Source organism: Neopelma chrysocephalum, unplaced genomic scaffold (assembly GCF_003984885.1).
Source record: "Neopelma chrysocephalum unplaced genomic scaffold, ASM398488v2 Primary Assembly neopelma1_25, whole genome shotgun sequence".
NCBI lineage: Eukaryota > Metazoa > Chordata > Aves > Passeriformes > Pipridae > Neopelma > Neopelma chrysocephalum.
The window spans coordinates 27518043-27536166 of NW_020897694.1; the positions used below are offsets into that span (position 1 = coordinate 27518043).

General features: G+C 36.1%; 1 protein-coding gene across 1 annotated transcript in view; it reads left to right on the forward strand.

The window, feature by feature from the left end:
- The window catches only part of ITGBL1 (integrin subunit beta like 1), a 142591-nt gene that overhangs the window by 56933 nt on the left and 67534 nt on the right, over positions 1–18124 (forward strand). The window contains exons 3-6 of the mRNA XM_027674692.1: positions 7255–7401; positions 10017–10139; positions 13692–13832; positions 16283–16423. Of these exons, the coding sequence (XP_027530493.1) occupies positions 7255–7401; positions 10017–10139; positions 13692–13832; positions 16283–16423 (552 nt within the window). The remainder of the gene's footprint in view (positions 1–7254; positions 7402–10016; positions 10140–13691; positions 13833–16282; positions 16424–18124) is intronic.

Sequence of the window (18124 nt, forward strand, 5' to 3'; positions counted from 1 at the left end):
CACCAGGTATCCCAGTCCCTCTGGAGGGAATGGGAGAGGGGAAGGGGGGAAAAGAAGGGAAAAAAAAAAAAATGGAATTGAAACTGCTAAGAAAGGGTGTTTATAAAAGAGGGAAGATGTTATAAACAGAATTCAGGCAGAGAAGAACTAAAAATAAAGATACTTCCCCACAACCAATGCTCTTCTCCCCTGAAGGAACTGGCTGACCACTTCGCTCAGCTACCTGAAAGAGAAGGGACCACTTGCTTCCTTCGCATCTATTTTATATCTGAGCTGACATAATGTGGTATGGAATATCTTATTGGTAAAATACACATCAAATGACCTATCCTATTTTTGTTTCCTTCTCAGGGAGAGTAACAAACCCGTTATAGTAGTAGAGCTTTCAGTGAACATTAGTAATTAATAAAAAAAATTAACCAAAACTGGTGCAAAGGTGGAGAGAATCCTTTCAATGTGAGATGCACACAAATAACAATAGCACTGCTGAATGCTGCAATTTCTGTACACACATAGAAATGGAAACAATTTCAAATTTAATTTCTACTTTATCTAATAATTATGTAATATAATTGTTTTTATAAACTGATGGACTTAAGCTGATAGCCTTCTCCTTTCTTATTCAAACTGTGTCAGAATATTTAAAATCTGACAGATTATTGTATAGATAAGTGAAGTAAATGAAAATAAACAAATGAATCTCTATTTGCACTCAAGTCTAGTGATATACCAAACTCTAAGAGTCCCAGCTTCTCAGTAATTTAATGAAGAAAGAGAGCCAACCTCTGAGGACTGTTCAGCCCACTCAGGACCTGAGTCACCCTGCAGAAGTGCTTGTCTCTCATGATGGATTACAGACAGATCACAGCAAAAGCAGGCTTCCAAAACGGTGCCCTGAATACATATAATTCAGATATGAATTCGGAACTTTTTTTCAGAGATTTTACCTTTGTGTCTTTGCTCTTGAACCTATGGGTATTCAGATATGTCATAGAAAAATGTTTTTAGAATGCACTTAGGATGAATTTAAGGGCAAAAGTATGTGATGACAGCCAAGTGGTTGTGGTTTAAATTACCATCTTTCATCTGAGATGTTTTAATTCCCAAACCATTGCAACTTTGGAAGTAGCTACAATTTTACCAGTGTTTTCACTGGAAAACTTGACTCAGTCTTCTGAGGTTTAGAGACCTAACGGCAAATTTCCAGCATTAACTGGGCCCATTACTGTGTTACATAGATTGTGTGCACCATTTCAAATGCAGGTTTGTTACTGTTTCCTGTCCCTAATGATATATTTTCAATGGGTGCATCTTAGACTCTTTTAAGCCAAAGACTTAGTCACACCATCTTTCCAGAGCTGATGTGAATGTACACCCAGACTCTTGTTATTTCTGGCTAGGGACATATTACTCTATGGCATAATTTCCTTGCCCCTACTGTGTGATCCTGTGCTTTGTATTTCTAGTTTCAATCCTTGTACTAGTTCAGTCCTTCAGACTGTCCATCCAGTTAATTTTGTATGGTCTTCCATCTTCACCTTTCTACCGAGGGCTTACAGGTTCATATCTTTGGCAAATATCGTTGGCATACTCTGAATTTTTATATCAGTAAAACATATACAGTTCCAAAAACATAATTTGAAACATTGCCAGTAATCTCCTATCCCAGTAATATTCCTTTTGTTCCTAATATTGTTTCCTTCCTTTAAACTATGTTGTGATTCTTTTACATTTCTAGAGCACCTTATCCAAAATAATTTTGTTTTTCCTGAGTGGTATTGCATCCAATATATGTGTTCATATTATCTAGATTTCCTGTGTTTGTTTATCTTATAAAGACATGTGTCAGGTTAATTTAGCGTAATTATAGTCTATTTTGGGTTAAAACTGTTATTCATTATACTTTATTTTCATTATCTCAATATCTCTGGCTGTGCAATGCTTCATAATTTGTTTCAAATCCTTGCACAGCTCATAAGGTCACAGCCACTTGTTTTTATGTTGCCTGGATCATGTAAATTCCTTTTTCTTATAAGGAAAAAAAGCTAGTTTTTATTTTTCAGATATTTGATTGCCACCCTGATAGATTCATTAAAAGTCTTTGTTGTTAAACTGTCCTTTCATGTACAAGGATTTAAAGTATTCTCAAATGGAGATTATGGGACCTTGCCCTCTTGGTCTAGACACTTCCTTAAAAACAATTTTATGTCTTTATTTTCTTCTCATCTTAGATGAGTAATTTTTTTTCCACAGAGCATATCGTTAGCCACACTGCATTTGCTACTAGTAGTCAACATCCCCATATTAGTTTTGTTTTGGACTGCCTGTAAATTGTCTTTAATCTTAACTGTTTTTTTGCTGCTTGGTGAAGCAACTCTTTTTCCCATTTTCTTTTTATTTGGATTATGAAAGTACCTTTTAATGGCCAGTCTTCGCGAACGAAGATTTTGGGGAAAGGTCTTTTTACCTTTCCAGCCTGCGCAATGGATTTTTTAGGTGAGACACAGCCTGCGCTGAACTGAGCCCACCCTTTAATCCTAAGGTTCATCTGCCGGGGCCAAGCAAGCTTGGACAATGGCAGTGAGGTCCTCAGGACGTAGGTTTGTTTAGAGTGTCCTTCTCATAGATGGATGGCCTTACAGGGCTAACGAGCTCCATCTGCCCGGGGGACTGGCTGGGATTCGAACCTGGGTCGCAGAGGTGAGAGTCCTGCATGCTAACCACTAGGCCACCAGGGGTCCCCTTGAAAGTACCTTTTAGTACTTGCAGTTTTGCAAGATCTGACCCTGCCTAACATTTTCTTTTCTCACTTTCTTCGTATATTTTCTGACATCTGACAGTTTTCCTTGCATATTAGTTTCATGTTCCACCCTATAAGCTTTCCGCATAGTCCAGATATACTCTCTGAGGTGACTGCTCATCTAGTTAGAAATGGAGTCCTTTGTTATAAAAGGTTTTTCCACGTTTGAAGATGCAAGTTTTTCACAGTTCACAGCCAGTCTTTTTCTTAAAGGAATTCTTGCACTTTTTCCAGTCTTCTTATTTCCTTATTTTCTGATGTTTTAAAGTGAAGTCTGTTTTAAAGTATGTTTAGCATTTATTTGTGTTACAGACATTTAAAAAAATGGAATTAATGTGTCATCGCATTGAGATACAGCTTTCTTGACCCACTATTTAGTAAGGTCTTGTACCTCACTTTTCTCATGTTGTGTTTGGCATCCTCACATACCTGGGTCTACCCTTTATTGGTGGAATTTATTTTCTGGGAACTTGCAATCTCACCTCATATTTTTCGTAGTGATTTTAACTACTTACTTACTATCATAATTATTTACAGACTAAATAATGCAGAAATTTATATAAAACAAATGGTATCCTCCTAAAACCTTTCTGAAAAGAATCTGAAACCAATAAGAAAACTTTTGTGCTTTCTCTAATTTTCTTACAGCTTATCACATACTTGGTTTATACTTCATCACATCAATATTTTTGCCCTGAGGAGGACCATATTGGTACATGGGGATATGGGAAAAAAGCTAGAAGAGGATTACTACATAAACTGACCTGCAGATGTACTGCATCATCTATGTGACAGGGAAGATGCAGCGAGTTATTCAAGCTATTGGAGGCAGTTTTATGGCCTTCTACACTTCAATATAGTCCTCTCACACAAATTTTCAGTCAGAATATTGCCATTGATTGAAAATTAAAAAAAAAATCCAAATGGCACAATTAGTATATTTTAAGAGGTGGTAAAGGTGAAAATCACACATGCAATCTTACAAATTTATATTAGTCAAATTCCTGATAGTTTCTTTCAGTTGTACGCAAGGATCTTCCACTAATTCTCTCAGTTTAATTAGTTTAATTTCTTTGCATTTTCTTGTTAAATAAAGCCAAGAAACTGTTCTGTATAACTACTCTCATGGAGGTCTTTTATTAATTTTCTTTAAACAGACTATGCGTTTGAAATGAAGTTATTTTTTTCCTTTATGCATCATATGTTAGATTAGTGCTGAGAGAGGTTAATGCTGCTGGACCATTGGTACTAACTGATATACAGTGGCTTCTGTCTTAGTCTGTCATTTAGACATGGGAATGGGAGAATGAGTCCTCTTTTTATTAGAGTATCTTTTCTTCACCAGCAGGCATCAAACTGTTAAATCATGAGTGTCTACCATAGAGAATGCAAAGTCATTGTGATAAGTAATTCTTAAAAGAATGGAAAATGGTTATATTTTGTCTTTAGTTTTTTGTAAGCTACCCTAGGATTTACCATTTTCTGGAATGGCTTGTGTTTTCTCCTGTCAGTGAAGCAGAGTAATCACAAGAGTAGATCTTTATTCTATTCTTTATTCTATTCTTTATTCTATTCTTTATTCTATATTTTATAACCTACTTTTTTTTTTAATTGTCCTTTACCAACAGAGAGTTATTCTGGAAGTTTTAAGGTGGCAATTCCCATTTTAAAACAAGGAGTAACCCAATTCTCTCATATGTTTTTGATTTACGTTTTTTTCAGCTATTGAACTGTATCTTGTCTTAGGACCATCTTGGAAATCAAACAAGTTTTATTGAGCAACAAACGATACTCCTTTTTGTAATTAAAATTGTCTTTTTTTACAATAGTTATTTAAATTCCTTCTTATTGGCTGAAGACTGGGCTTGTATTTTTCAGGCAGATGACGCTGACTGTAGCAACAGACGCATTTAAAATAGATTGCAATGAGATTCTACTTTTGAGATGTAGCGATTGGATGGGAATCTTCTTCAGTCAATCAGATATATATTCAAATGGTATTTATTTTGAAATTTAATACTCTAGTTTAAAAGATGTGCAATAGTTTTCACATTTACTACCTAAAATTGTAAAGGAATGCTAAAGAACTAAGTGATAGTAATTTCACCTGGAAGTTTGTGTGAAATGATACTTAATATGCAATATTAATAGTTTAATTTGTCAGTTCAGCTGCATATTTGGGTATTTTTGAAGAAACCAAAAGAATTTTCAAAAAACACCTTTCCTTACTTCTATAATTCTTTATGTTACTAGTTATATTACAAATTTTAAGCAATTCAAATGATAGAGGGTTACCATGCCATGTTATAGAACCACAAAACTGTTTGAGTTGGAAGGGACATTAAAGATCATACAATTCCAAACCCCCTGCCATGGACAGGGACATTTTTCACTAGACCAGGTTGTTCAAAGCTGCATTCAACTTTGCCTTGAATGCTTCAAGGGATGGGGCATCTACCACCTCTCTGGGCAACATGTTCCGGTGCCTTACCACTCTCACAGTGAAGAATTTCTTTCTAATATCTAATCTAAACCCACCTTATTTTGGTTCTTTAAGATACTTCACACTTACCAAATAATCATAAGTAAATATAGTCCTATAAGTATCAAAATATACCACATTGTCAATATTGTGTCAATATTTAAAGAAAAAAAATCAGTTTTGCAACAGCAGCAACGTAGAGTGTAGGTAGGCGGGTGGGAATGGGCTGGAGAAATCAATAGTCGAAGGAGACTTCATGAAGAAGGATATGCACCTCTCAGTAAGAGTAGGAGCTGCAGCTGCTACTCCATGGGAGAGATACTGCTTGCTGCTATAGCTGTGCCCCCTCACATTCCTTTCTGGAGTTTCTACCAATATGGTTAAATCAGGGTCTTCAGGCTTCCATTTCTAGCCATTCTTTGCCTACTGCTGGCCAAGGAGGTGAATGGAATCTTTGCACTTGGAGTTTTGTTGTGGTAATAACATTTAAGAGTAGACAAATATGGGAATGAGAGAGAGGGTAAAGTAGTAAGAAAGCCCTTTGTTCATGAAGGATGTTTCAGTTCTGTATACCCTCTTAAAATAAGAATTTATATGCAGACCTATCAAAATTACATACAACGTATTTATCATGGTGATTTCAGATGTTCCCTCATATTTAAAGTCATATTTAAGATCATATGCATAGAATCATAAAATGGTTTGGACTGGAAGGAACCTCAAAGATCATCTAGTTCCAAACCCCCTACCATGGGCAGGTACGCCTTTCACTAGATCAGGTTGATCAGAGCCCCATCGAGCTTGGCCTTGAATGCTTCCAGGAACAGGGCAGCCACAACTTCTCTGGGCAACCTGTGCCGGTTCCTCAACACCCTGACAGAAAAAGATTTTTTCCTAATATCTAATCTAAACCTACTCTCTTTCAAAGTCATTGCCCCTTGTCCTATCAATACATGCCCTTGTAAAAAGTCTCCATCTTTCTTGTAGGCTCCCTTCAGGTTATCCTAAAACCTTCTCTTCTCCAGGCTGAACAACCCCAATTCTCTCAGCCTTTCCTCCTAGGAGAAGTGCATCCAATGATCTTGGTAGCCCTCCTCTGCTCTTGCTCCAACACGTTGATGTCTTTCCTGTGCTGGAGACCTCAGAGCTGGTTGCAGCACACCAGGTGTGGTCCCACAAGAGTGGAGTAGAGGGCCAGAATCCCCTCCCTCAACCTGCTGGCCATACTGCTTTTAAAGCACTCCCAAGTTCTTCTCAGCAGAGCTGCTCTTGATCTGTTCATCCCCAGCCTGTATTGATACTGGGAGTTGCCCCAAGCCAGGTGCAGGACCTTGCACTTGGTCTTGTTAAACTACATGTGATTCCCATGGGCCCACTTCTCAAGCTTGTCCAGGTCCCTCTGTATGGCATCCCGTCCTTCAGGTGTGTCAACCACACCACTAAGCTTGGTGTCATCCGCAAATTTGCTGAAGGTGCATTCTATCCCTTTATCTATGTCATTGATGAAGATATTAACTAACACTGGCCCCAATTCAGACCCCTGAGGGACACCACTTGCCACTGATGTCCGTTGGGACTCTCTGAGCCATTTACCGCTACCCTCTGGATGCAACTCTCCGATCAATTCCTTATCCACCTAACAGTCCACCCTGATTTAGAGAGAAGGATATTGGGATGGGCTGTGTCAAAGGTTTTAGAGAAGTCGAGATAAATGACATCTGTAGCCCTTCCCTTGTCCATTGATTTAGTCACTCCATTGTAGGCAGGACTTGTCCTTGGTGGAGCCGTGCTGACTGTCTTGATTAATTTCCCTTCTGTTTTTAATTGCATGTGAACTATGTTAAGTTAATCTGTTAGTCATGATGATTTAAAAATGGAATTGATGGAATCTATTTTAAAAGCTGGATAAGAGAATATCACTTTCTGAATGAAAAAAAAAAGGACTTGACACACTCTTTCCTTCTTTTGCTAGGCCATGGAAAGTGTGACTGTGGGAAGTGCAAATGTGATGAAGGCTGGTATGGTGAAGCTTGTCAGTATCCAACTACTTGCAGTCTTACACAGAGAAAAAGCAATGAAATGTGCAAGAATTCTCAAGATATCATCTGTTCTGGTGCAGGTAAGATGTCTTTTGTTGCTTTTGATGGTTTGATGCTCTCCCAGTGTTATCTAGAGGACCATCGTAATTTCTTTTCTAAAAATTTTGTAGAGTATGTTTCAAAAGACTGAGAAATAACTGTATGCATACTAAAGTGTTTCATTTTCCTATAGGCCTTTTTCTATGCATATAATGTACACTGATTCAGAATACCTACTTTAGTACTCTATCCATAGCTGGTTTAGGTTGGTGAAACTGCAGCTGTGTCATGTATTTTGCTCATCAAAATGTTGTGGTAATGGCATTGACTCAAGAAGTGATGCAATTTCTTATTTGTGTTTGTGTTTGCAGCATGCAAAAGTGGCATTTGCGAATATCTTTCTGGGGCATTTATAGCTGTACAATTTTTTGGAACGCTTTTGAACGGTAACAGTGATTCTTAAAATCAGTTGTAGAAGAACTTCTGAATCATTTTAAAATTGATAAAAATCAATTTTTCATTTTCAATTTTCTGATTTGGTAACACTCTTTTCTCTAACTGTTTAATTTAATAACCATCCTAACTAAGATAGAGAGTCCTTTCCTTAAAAAAACCAAAACCAAACCCAACAAAAACCCCCCCAAAATCAGAAAACCAAACAGCATTTAGAAGACTTCACTGCAGAATAGTAGAATTTTGAAGAGCATTTGCTACCAGTCAGGGTTTGAGACCAGAAATTGCCTTCCAGTTTTTTCCATGATATTGATCTCTGAATGAATGTTTCAAGAACCACAGTTCTGCTCACTATTCCTGACCTTTAGTTTCTCTCTGGGTCCATACATTTTCCTACAATGAAATTTCTCACAAGTTAGCTGTTGGCATGAGCAAAGAACCCAAAGGATTTGTGGGACTTGTTACAGAGAAGTTAGCCCTCACAGCAGGATGTGAAGCCAATTTAACATAAAACTTCTAGCATGCAGCATGATGAGTAAATTTCATTTATGACAATAATATAGATTATATGAAACTCACAATTGAGAGACAGATGAGACACAACTAAATGAGAAACTGACTCTCAAAAATAAGTATAGTTCACTGTTATTAGTCAAAGTTCTTAAAAAAACCCTCTTTCATTCCTTGGCTAGAAGTGGCCCCAGTCTTCACAGAAAAAACAGTGTAGCTGAACAACTACTATAAGTAGGGGAGTGTTTGTGAATAAATGCTTTTGGTTTTGCTGATATTAAACAGGACAGGAACACCGATGAGACTGGCTAAGGAATTTTGGGTAACTTTGACTGTAGTCATACGTATTTTCTCTTGGCGGGTTTGTCTTTTGATCTATGACTACCATTGATCTTCGAGTCTGAGCTCTGTTTTTTAATTGCCAATAAAAGATGGGAAGGGATGACATGAACTGTTACAAAAACAGTCCTCTGCAATCACACAAATAATTATTTATGGTAATACTTTTCATTAATCAATCAGGATCCACCTAAAATTTCACTTTTCTGACTCAACTGTTCCTAATCATTTGTCAGAATGGGGATTATCTGTAAACATGACAGTTTTCTTAAAATTTTGATTTGTTTCCTGAGTAATTACAGCAAATAATTTGAGTTCTGTAGGTTACTTAGGTTGTATTATCAGTTGTACTATTATTATTATATTAGCTCTTGCAAACATTTTTTTGAATGTCTGTCCCAGGGTCCAATATTTCTGTTCTTTAAATTAATATGTTTAGTAAAAGTTGTGCTGTACTTGTAGGGGTAAAATGAGAACTTGTTTCTGCAAACTAGTTGTGTAATATCAGCATAAAAGTTCTATTTTGGAGGAATTCTTTGATGTCAATAACCATGTTTTCTAAGATATGTATGGGTCTAACATGAGAAATAAGAATCTTGTAAAGTTAGTTTTTTTAAAAAATTCATACCTTCTGCCATAGTGATGTCATTGACTGCTGAAACAACTTGTGCAAGCCTACTGACCACAGGGCCCCAATAACATGATATTGCACAAAATTCCTAGCCTTGCAATTTTAATAAAGGTGAGAGAGGTAGAGAAAAGGGATGTCTTATATGAACAGCATGGTAATACTTTTGTTTCTAATATGATTTTAATGTATTTTTGCCCATTTTTTGACTGTATAACTCATTAGTATGTTTATTTATGAGCTTGGGTCAGATAAACCCTTTGAGGAAAAAAGGGGAATTCTTCTTTCCCTAGGAGCAGCAAAATGAACTTTTCCTGTTTGGGAGGGCATGTCATGGAGAGAGGCAGCCACTGAGGTGAGGGGGCAACCCTGTTCAAAAGACCAAGAAACAACTGTGGGACCAGACCAAAGTCGATATAAGAGATCTGTTTACAAACCCATTTCCCTCCTTTGCCTTGTCTGAGCACTCTGGCTTTTCATTATGTCAGAAGGTTTTCTTTTGCGGTTTATGGTGTGGGAAAAAACAGCTCTACCCTTCCAAAGCACATGAATGTTATATCTCATTACAGCTAAGATTAGACTTTTTGATGATGTGGATTGTTTCTGTGTCTGTCTTTATTTGATTGGATGATCTTAAGATTTCAACCTTCTCAGTCCATCTCTGATGGACTAATAAAGCTCTTTCTATAAACTGCAGTCACTGAATACTGTCTTAAATGTTTACAGGCACGTGTCAGTGTGGTAGGTGTAAGTGTGCAAACTCAGAAGGAAATGGACTGGTGTATGGCAAATTTTGTGAATGTGATGACAGAGAATGCATAGATGATGAAACAGGAGAGATTTGTACAGGTATGTATTTTAATGAGTGCAAAAAATAGTGAAAATTAATACAGGCTGTTATAATTTAATTGTGTGGTCCTAAAAATAACTTTACTGAGTTCATGACTTAAAATAAAAGCAACTGTATTTACAAGAATTTAGTTTGCAAATTGTAAGTGGAAATTTCAGATGCAAAAATGAGCTGATGCCTGCTCAGTTGGTGTTACGAAAAAAATTCAGGAGCCGTAAGCTGGGGTGAGATAAGAAAGGGTTTAATTATGCCAAGGCAATAGAGATGTTACACGGTGCGCGCTGGGCTGTGCCCGGGATGTTACATTTATAACAATATTTGGCCAATCCTAAGTGTGTCCACCCTATAACTTTTGGCCTGGTCCACCCCCTGGCCCGCCTCTCGAAATTGGGTCTGGGGTGCTTTTTGGGACCCCCTCTTCATCATCTTCTTCATCTTCAGCGTACAGAGAGCAGGGTGACCCAGTTCTTTGACTCTGTCCGGCGGTTTAGGCCAAGATACAAGCGTTCTCCAAACAAGACAGGCCTGCCTTGACTAAAAGACTAAACATTTTCTACTAGATATGGGGATAGGGTGATATAGGGAGTATGGAATGGGGTGAAAGGATTGAGGAATATAAACTAAGGGATACTACGGGGAGGAGGGAGAAAGGGGTTTATTTCTAAAATTTACTTCTATTACCTATAAAACTTGTAAGGCTTATAAAATTAGAAAAATGAAAAAACCTTAGGGGTTTAAGGCATCAAGCTAAGCATAAGGTTAAAGAATGAATAAATCCTGTGACATCCTCCTTTTTTTGGAAGAACTGCAAAGAGGATTGCATAAGATAATTCACTAAGGTAATTCATAGCTCGCTGTGTCTGTCTTCAGTACAATATAAGAAATGTGAATGCTTTGTGGCACAAATGAGAGCAGGACAGAGGACATAGGAGAAAACAAAACAAAGCAAAACAAAAAATAGATTATTAAGAATTTTGACAAGGAAGTAAAAAATAGCAAGAATAAATGTAAAATGAGAACTCAAAAGCAATTCAGGAGATAAGGAGAGAAAGGGATGAATGAATGAAAAAAAAAATCATCTGTGGTAGGAAAGACAGGAAAATCAGATGGAATGAACTCTGCTGATAGATAGAAATGCAACCAAAATTCAAACTGTGTTTTCATTTCAACATAAGGTAGGAACTGGGCAACTAAATTTTAAATACACACCATTTATGGCATTATAAATGCTGTTGCCTACATTGCTAGGGAGGCTTGCCCTTGAGCTGGAAGGTGCTACAAATACTGTCCAAGCTATACACATGCATACTGCGTCCATATGGATGCAAGTGTTCCGATATGCTCTTAGACTATTCATATCTAATGATGTGTCTGTGTATAAAAAGAGAGTATTTGTGAAAAATAGCTTTCTCTGTCTTTTTCTTACACAAGGAGCAAAACAAATTCTATTCATTTAAGTGCCTTTGAAGGCGAAAAGAACTTTCTTTTTTGCATAGGATCTTGCAACAATTACATATGGTACCAAATATGATAAAAAAATTATCATTTGTTTGGTTCCAGTAAATTCTCCTTCCACTGTTCAGTCTGTATTTTTCCCCCACCTGTTTTGCTGCTGGTTTATATTAAGTTTTTCTTAGCTTTTATTTCTCCTTGTTTCATCCAATCATTCCATATTCCAGAAAAGACCAGATGCATCTGTGTGAAAAACTAGTTTTATGTGTATGGAGAAATCAAAGTATGCTGATATAAAAGGACATAAACTAGGGTAAATTCAAGTCTACAGCTGGTGATTGATCAGCATAAAAGCCATGATACCTCATTTAAGGTTTGGAGCCTTCTAAAGAATAAGGTATAAACTAATGGTTTGCTTGACTTGGTTGGGTTATATTGTAAGCTGAATAGGTTATGCAGGTAGGCTATGAGTCTTATATTTTGCTTTGCTTTCTAACAAACCTCTACAGTACAAAACCATATGTTTAACAAGGTTTTATGCAGAAAAAATGGACAGCATGTGAACTGACGATCAAAGGTACATAATTTGATCAACTGTGAGCTGGGATTTTATCCTGGGAAAGCATGCAATGTCATGCTGAGATATAGATAACGTGCATTTTTATTTTTGCAAAAGGGCACGGTATTTTTTAGAACTGCAAATCAGTTCTTAGGTAGAGCAAAGTTGCAGAGATGTGTTAAGCTTTTCCAGCCTCAGTTGGATTTCTATCAGTCAGTTGTCTGCATTACTTTTTACTAGCGCTTATATAAACTTTGGAATCAAGTTATAGCTTATTTTTAATAAAGTATCCTGGTTTCTAGCAATTTAAAATCTGATCCCCATCTTTATTTTCTTTTTGTAAGGCTTTTTTGCTCTTGTTGAATGATTTTTTTCTTCTGTCGAGAGAAAGTGATAGTGGCAAATTGTATCATTTAATTCATATTTATTTGAGGAGTATAAAAGTGTGAATAAAGCATGAAGTTCTGATATTTTAATCTGCAAAAACTGCCAGTATATAAAATTTATTTACTCCTTCACCATTTTCCCTTTTATTTCTTGCCCACTGTTCCGAACCAACCTTTTGGTAATAAGAATTATTTTAGATTGCCTTTGCTGCTTTATTCTCTAATTAAATTAATTGTTTTTGACATGTAACCAAACAATTGTAATTAAAATTCCACGTGTAGTCGCAAAAACAGGAAAAAATTTTATTGAACAATTTGCAATCTTGATAGTTAAAAGTATATATTGACCAGATTTTGATAGAGATGACCAGATCTACTAAGCTTAAGGGAAGGAAGAACAAGATCCTGACTTGATCCTTTTAGTAAAGAATTAATTTATGGCTTTAAGACTAGTAAGAGTTGCAGCTACTTAATTTGAATTCTTTGAGCCACTGAAGGACATGGCACAAGTACCTTAGCAGATCAAAATGTTCAAGAGCTGGTTTCATCAAGTCTCAGTTGATGCAAGTATCTTTTTTCAGATATGTATGATTTGTTAAATGAACATCTGAAAGATTTGTTTTGCTAATAATTATCTTTAATGAACTGGTTTATTCGTGTTCTAAAATCTTCTTAACAGGTAAGAAGAGTAGCCATACACAGTGTAGGTAGTGTGTAATAAATCAAGGTCACCTTTCTGGAGCCACCTGAGGAGTCAAGAACATACAATGCTTTCTTAGACATGCTGAGTATGGTGGGCACTTGTGTCCTACCTTAATATGTAAAGCTGTGCTTAAATTTTAACTGTTACACTTACCATCTTCCAAATTGATTTATAAAGTTTCAAAAATTGAGCTTACAAATATAAAAATGTTGATGATAATTAGTGGTTATTGATTAGATTTAATCTGTGATTAAATGAAAACCTCAGTGGAGAAAACTATAATTGAGATATCCTTTGTCTTATTTTATGTAGTCATATATAGTCTATAAATTGTTTCTATTCTGAGTCTAGCTCTAGAAGTTTTTAAAAGAAAAGACCAAAACAGTTAAATTGTTAATGCCTTTTAAAAACTTGCCTTTTTCTCACTGTGTAAAATTTGTTTTGGCTCAAGGCCATGGAAAGTGTTACTGTGGAAACTGTTACTGTGAGGCTGGTTGGCATGGAGATAAATGTGAATTCCAGTGTGACATCACCCCCTGGGAGATCAAGAAAAGATGCACATCTCCAGATGGCAAAATCTGCAGCAACAGAGGTGTGTCATTCGCATGGTCCTTCTATGCATATTTATATAACTTGCTTTTATTTTACTCTGTGCATTTGCTACAGTATGACACTGTGTTTGATGATAGTTTCTAGTTTGTTCTCACCTATTTCAGGTCTGGTTATGCATTTCCAAGTGAGTGGGCAGATACCTGTGTTTAAGTATAAACTTAAACAGATCCACACCCATTTCTTGATTAAGCAAATCTAAGTTGGTCTCATCTTTTATTTTTGTAGTAAGACTGAGCAGGATAATTTGTTAGTAAAAAAAAAACCTGTGAAGTGTTCAGTAACAATGGTGAGGAAGGTAGACTTCACACAGTATTTCTAACTACATGGTGTTTTATTTGCACAGAGTTCTGGAATTTGAATTTTACCATATACTTCTGTCTAATTTTGCCATTTTGGAAAAAAAAAGGGCATAAAATAAAGTTGTTTTTCATTAGCTGCTGTGTTTGGCTTCATTGAACAAAGAGTTAAAAAAATATGAGGGATTTTTTTGGCAATAGTCCAGAATTATTACAGTAGAACATAAGCAAAAGTCACAGAGATACCTCTCTTAAAAACATCTCTACTGACAAAACCTGCTGTACTGCAAACATCAAATTATCTTGAGAGAATTTAGAAAATTCTCTTCTCATAATTATGAGAAAAGAAATACAGAGATCATGTAGGCCCATTTAGTCTTGCGACTTTAACATAACATTTTTTGTAGTTCTGGCAATAATAATCAAAGTAGCTTCAGATCAGATACTTTCTTTGCACTGAGAAAGTAATTTCTATTCAAAGAATTTGTCAAAGCAAGTTTTTGCTAAGATTTGAAATTGTAATGTGTGATTATTTTTTTAAACTGACATTATAACAATTGGAGGAATTGAGTGAGTAGTATAGCTGGTATTCTGGGTACTTACAACCTCCTATACAAAGGTACATTTGTGGGATACTACTATATTTTTAGCTTTTCATGTATTTGTGATTTTATTTTCATAAAACATTTGTAGACTTCCTATGACATGAAGTTGCTTTCACACAGTATTTCTGCTCCATTTAGTCCTACTTACCCAGGTTTTAGTGTTTATACACCTTGTGGTATAAGTGCAGTTCATCTTGTCAATCTCGAGCCTTCTAAAAATCAAGTATTGGGGTTAACCTTGCTGTCTACCCTCCTTCAGTGCTAAGTTGGATAAATTGTCTCTATCTTTCCCCTCACAACTGTCTAGTCAACCAGCTGAGACCAGATGTGAACCTTTAGATTTTTAAACTTTGGAGAAATGGTGTTTTGCATTTTGATATCCAGGACAGCTGATCCAAATTCACTTTGAAGTTGTTTCTGGGAGTATTAATCACTCTCCTGAGGTGTTTGCTTTTTGGTTTTTTGTTTGTTAGTTGGTTTGGATTTTTTTCTTCTTCAATAATGTCACTGAATTGTGCACGTATAAAAAAATCAGGTGCAAATTTCCTGAGGGCTGTCTTGGTGGCTTTAGCCTTTCCTGCTTCATTTAAGTGTCATGCATACACAATTGTGTAGACCTTATCTTTTTGGAGAAAGTGTTCATATCTATATATACCGTTGTCCTCCAATGCATTATATTATTTAGAGCAATCTGAATAAGATGACAAAGGTGTTGGCAGAGTAGCAAAAGGTGGAGCTCCTTTGCAGGAAATGAGCTGCATGCATCGGTAAGGTCAGGCTGCTTCTAAGGACCTGTTGGCATCTCAGAAAAAGCAGTGAATCTGTGGTCCTGAAGTATATTTGTATTTCTGAAGAAGGAAACTAGGTTTTTTTGTTGTTAGTGTTCTGATTTTCCTAAGTGCTGTCAGTATATCAGTAGAATTGTGCCAAATTTGTTTTTCTGTCATATTTCACTTTTCTTCTTATTGTAAACAACTGGGTGTGGCCCTGAATATTGACTTGGGAAAAGTGGATAAATATCCTTTTCAGATAGATCTGTGCTGCAGTTCTTCTTAGGTAAAGAATGACCTCCTAGACATTTTCAGCTGGATTAGAATTTGTATTCCCTTGTAGTCTAAATGTTTATGCTTTAACAACCATTAATTATCTATTGTGCCCAAGCCCAACTCATTTAAACAGAATTGATTTTTATTGTCATTACTGTCAGGGCAAATTACTGTTGATGTCAAAGATTTACGGCTGTTCTGTGCACTACATTTTTCTGTTCATTCCTAACAAGGCTCAAACAGCAAAAAGAAACTTGAACAGAAAGCCAAATTGTTTGTATAAAGTATTACTACTAACTAATCATAGAAGGTTTCAAATCATAGAAGATGAACACACGCACATGATTAACACTTGCAGCTTTGAAACTGCATTCCTGTGAGAGCTGAAAATTCACAGGCGTAAATTCCTTAATCAAACTACTACTACTTTAAATTGCTCCGTTAATCTTCTATCTCTATGTCTTTTTTTTTTCTCTTTCTTAGGCACGTGTGTATGTGGGGAATGCACATGCCATGATGTAGACCCAACTGGTGACTGGGGAGATATTCATGGAGATACTTGTGAGTGTGATGAAAGAAACTGCAAAGCAGTGTATGATAGATATTCTGACGACTTCTGTTCAGGTAAGGATTTTATATAATAGGGACTTACGTGTAGTTTTATAAAAAGAGCACCCAACTGCTCTGATCTCCCTCTTCCCTAGTGTTCCAGTTCTCATTTTTCTATCTTAAAAAATATACCAAACTTTACTTGTTTTTTCTTGTGTTTTTTGGGGGAGGAGGAGAGGGTTCGGAGCAGATTTTTTAAATTAAAAGACATAATTCTGTAATTATTTTCTATGCCATTTAACAAAATTCTGTAAATATTAAATACTTTTAGGTGTCTCTCTGTCTTCTAATACTCTTGCATTCAGTATAACCTAACATAAATTGGATAATGGTTGAAACTTTAAAATATAGATATAACCTTTCTTGGGGAAATTTGAATTTGAAAGTTTGTTAGATCAAATTGTATTTGTTATTTCATGTTATATGGCAGGGAGAGGATAACCAAGAAGAAGAAATTAAAGGAAAAGTAAATAAAGGAGTTAACAAAAAACAATACCCTGAAAATACAAAATGACATGAGAACAAGTAGAGCATCAATATATGGAAAATATGAATGTGTGGCCCAGATGCACACCACTGACTGTACATCTTAGACACTTCTACCTTCCTTTTTCTTCTACTTGTGCTTCAGAGCATTATGTTCAAATCAGTTAATACCATCCATCCATCCATCCAAGGTTTTCAGTGTATTTAGATGGATGCTCCATGTAACAACTAACAGAAGCTGAGATTCTGAGTGAGACCTTGCATACAATTTTGTATAGTTACTAATAAAGATGCTAATACTAGGCAAGAGAGAAGGACTTTGATCAATACGCAGCATGCAATTTTTACACACAGGAAGTCTGCAAAAACAAATGAGTGGTTTCAAAAGGACTTGACAGGTTAGAGGTTGCCAGCTTGAATGCATCCTGCAAAAATCTTATCTGGCCCAATTAATAATTGGAAGAATGCAGTCACATCAAGGAAACTAGTGATGTGGTATATTCTCCTCCTATTACTAGAATGAGGGATCCATCATTGGAAGATCATAGGAACCGTCTGTAACAGAGAAAGAAAGCAGAAACCAACATGATATATAAAATTTTCAGCTTCCTCTTTTACTGTTAAAAAAGTGGAATTTTTTTCAACTGTTGTGTTAGGGTTTTTTAAATAAGTATTGATGAATTACTAGCTAATAAAATGAGGAAAAAAGAAAGAAGCTGAAAACTTTCAGTGAATTAATTCACTAGTTACTGTTTTAGCCACTTGCAAATGTTATATAGGTTTATTTAATGAAAGATCTGGAAGGATGAAGAACTGCAGTCAAGAGAGCAGTGCGAAGACTGACTTTGGGATGCTGTCAATTTTTGAATGTATCGTTGTGTTGCTGTCAAGGTTTTTAGCAGTTCGGTACTGATCAGAATATCATCATCAGCTAAGGAACACAAAGCTGCAAACCAACCTGATAAATGTGTTCTGTAGTTAAGGGTGAACACAAGAGTTTAAAACCTAATTAAATTGAAGCAAAGCTGCGGCATCTACAGCTGATGCTTCATAATTGAAACTTGAACTCTCCCTTTTCTGGATATTATTGCCATTGCAGCTGCTGCTGCCCAGAATGGTAATGGTTGTAAGAAAGCACAGGGTAAGTAAGGCAGTTGGGGGAAAGATATTGCCATTTGACACTTGATTAAGGACTCATACAGTCTTCTTTATACTCACATAATTGTAAAT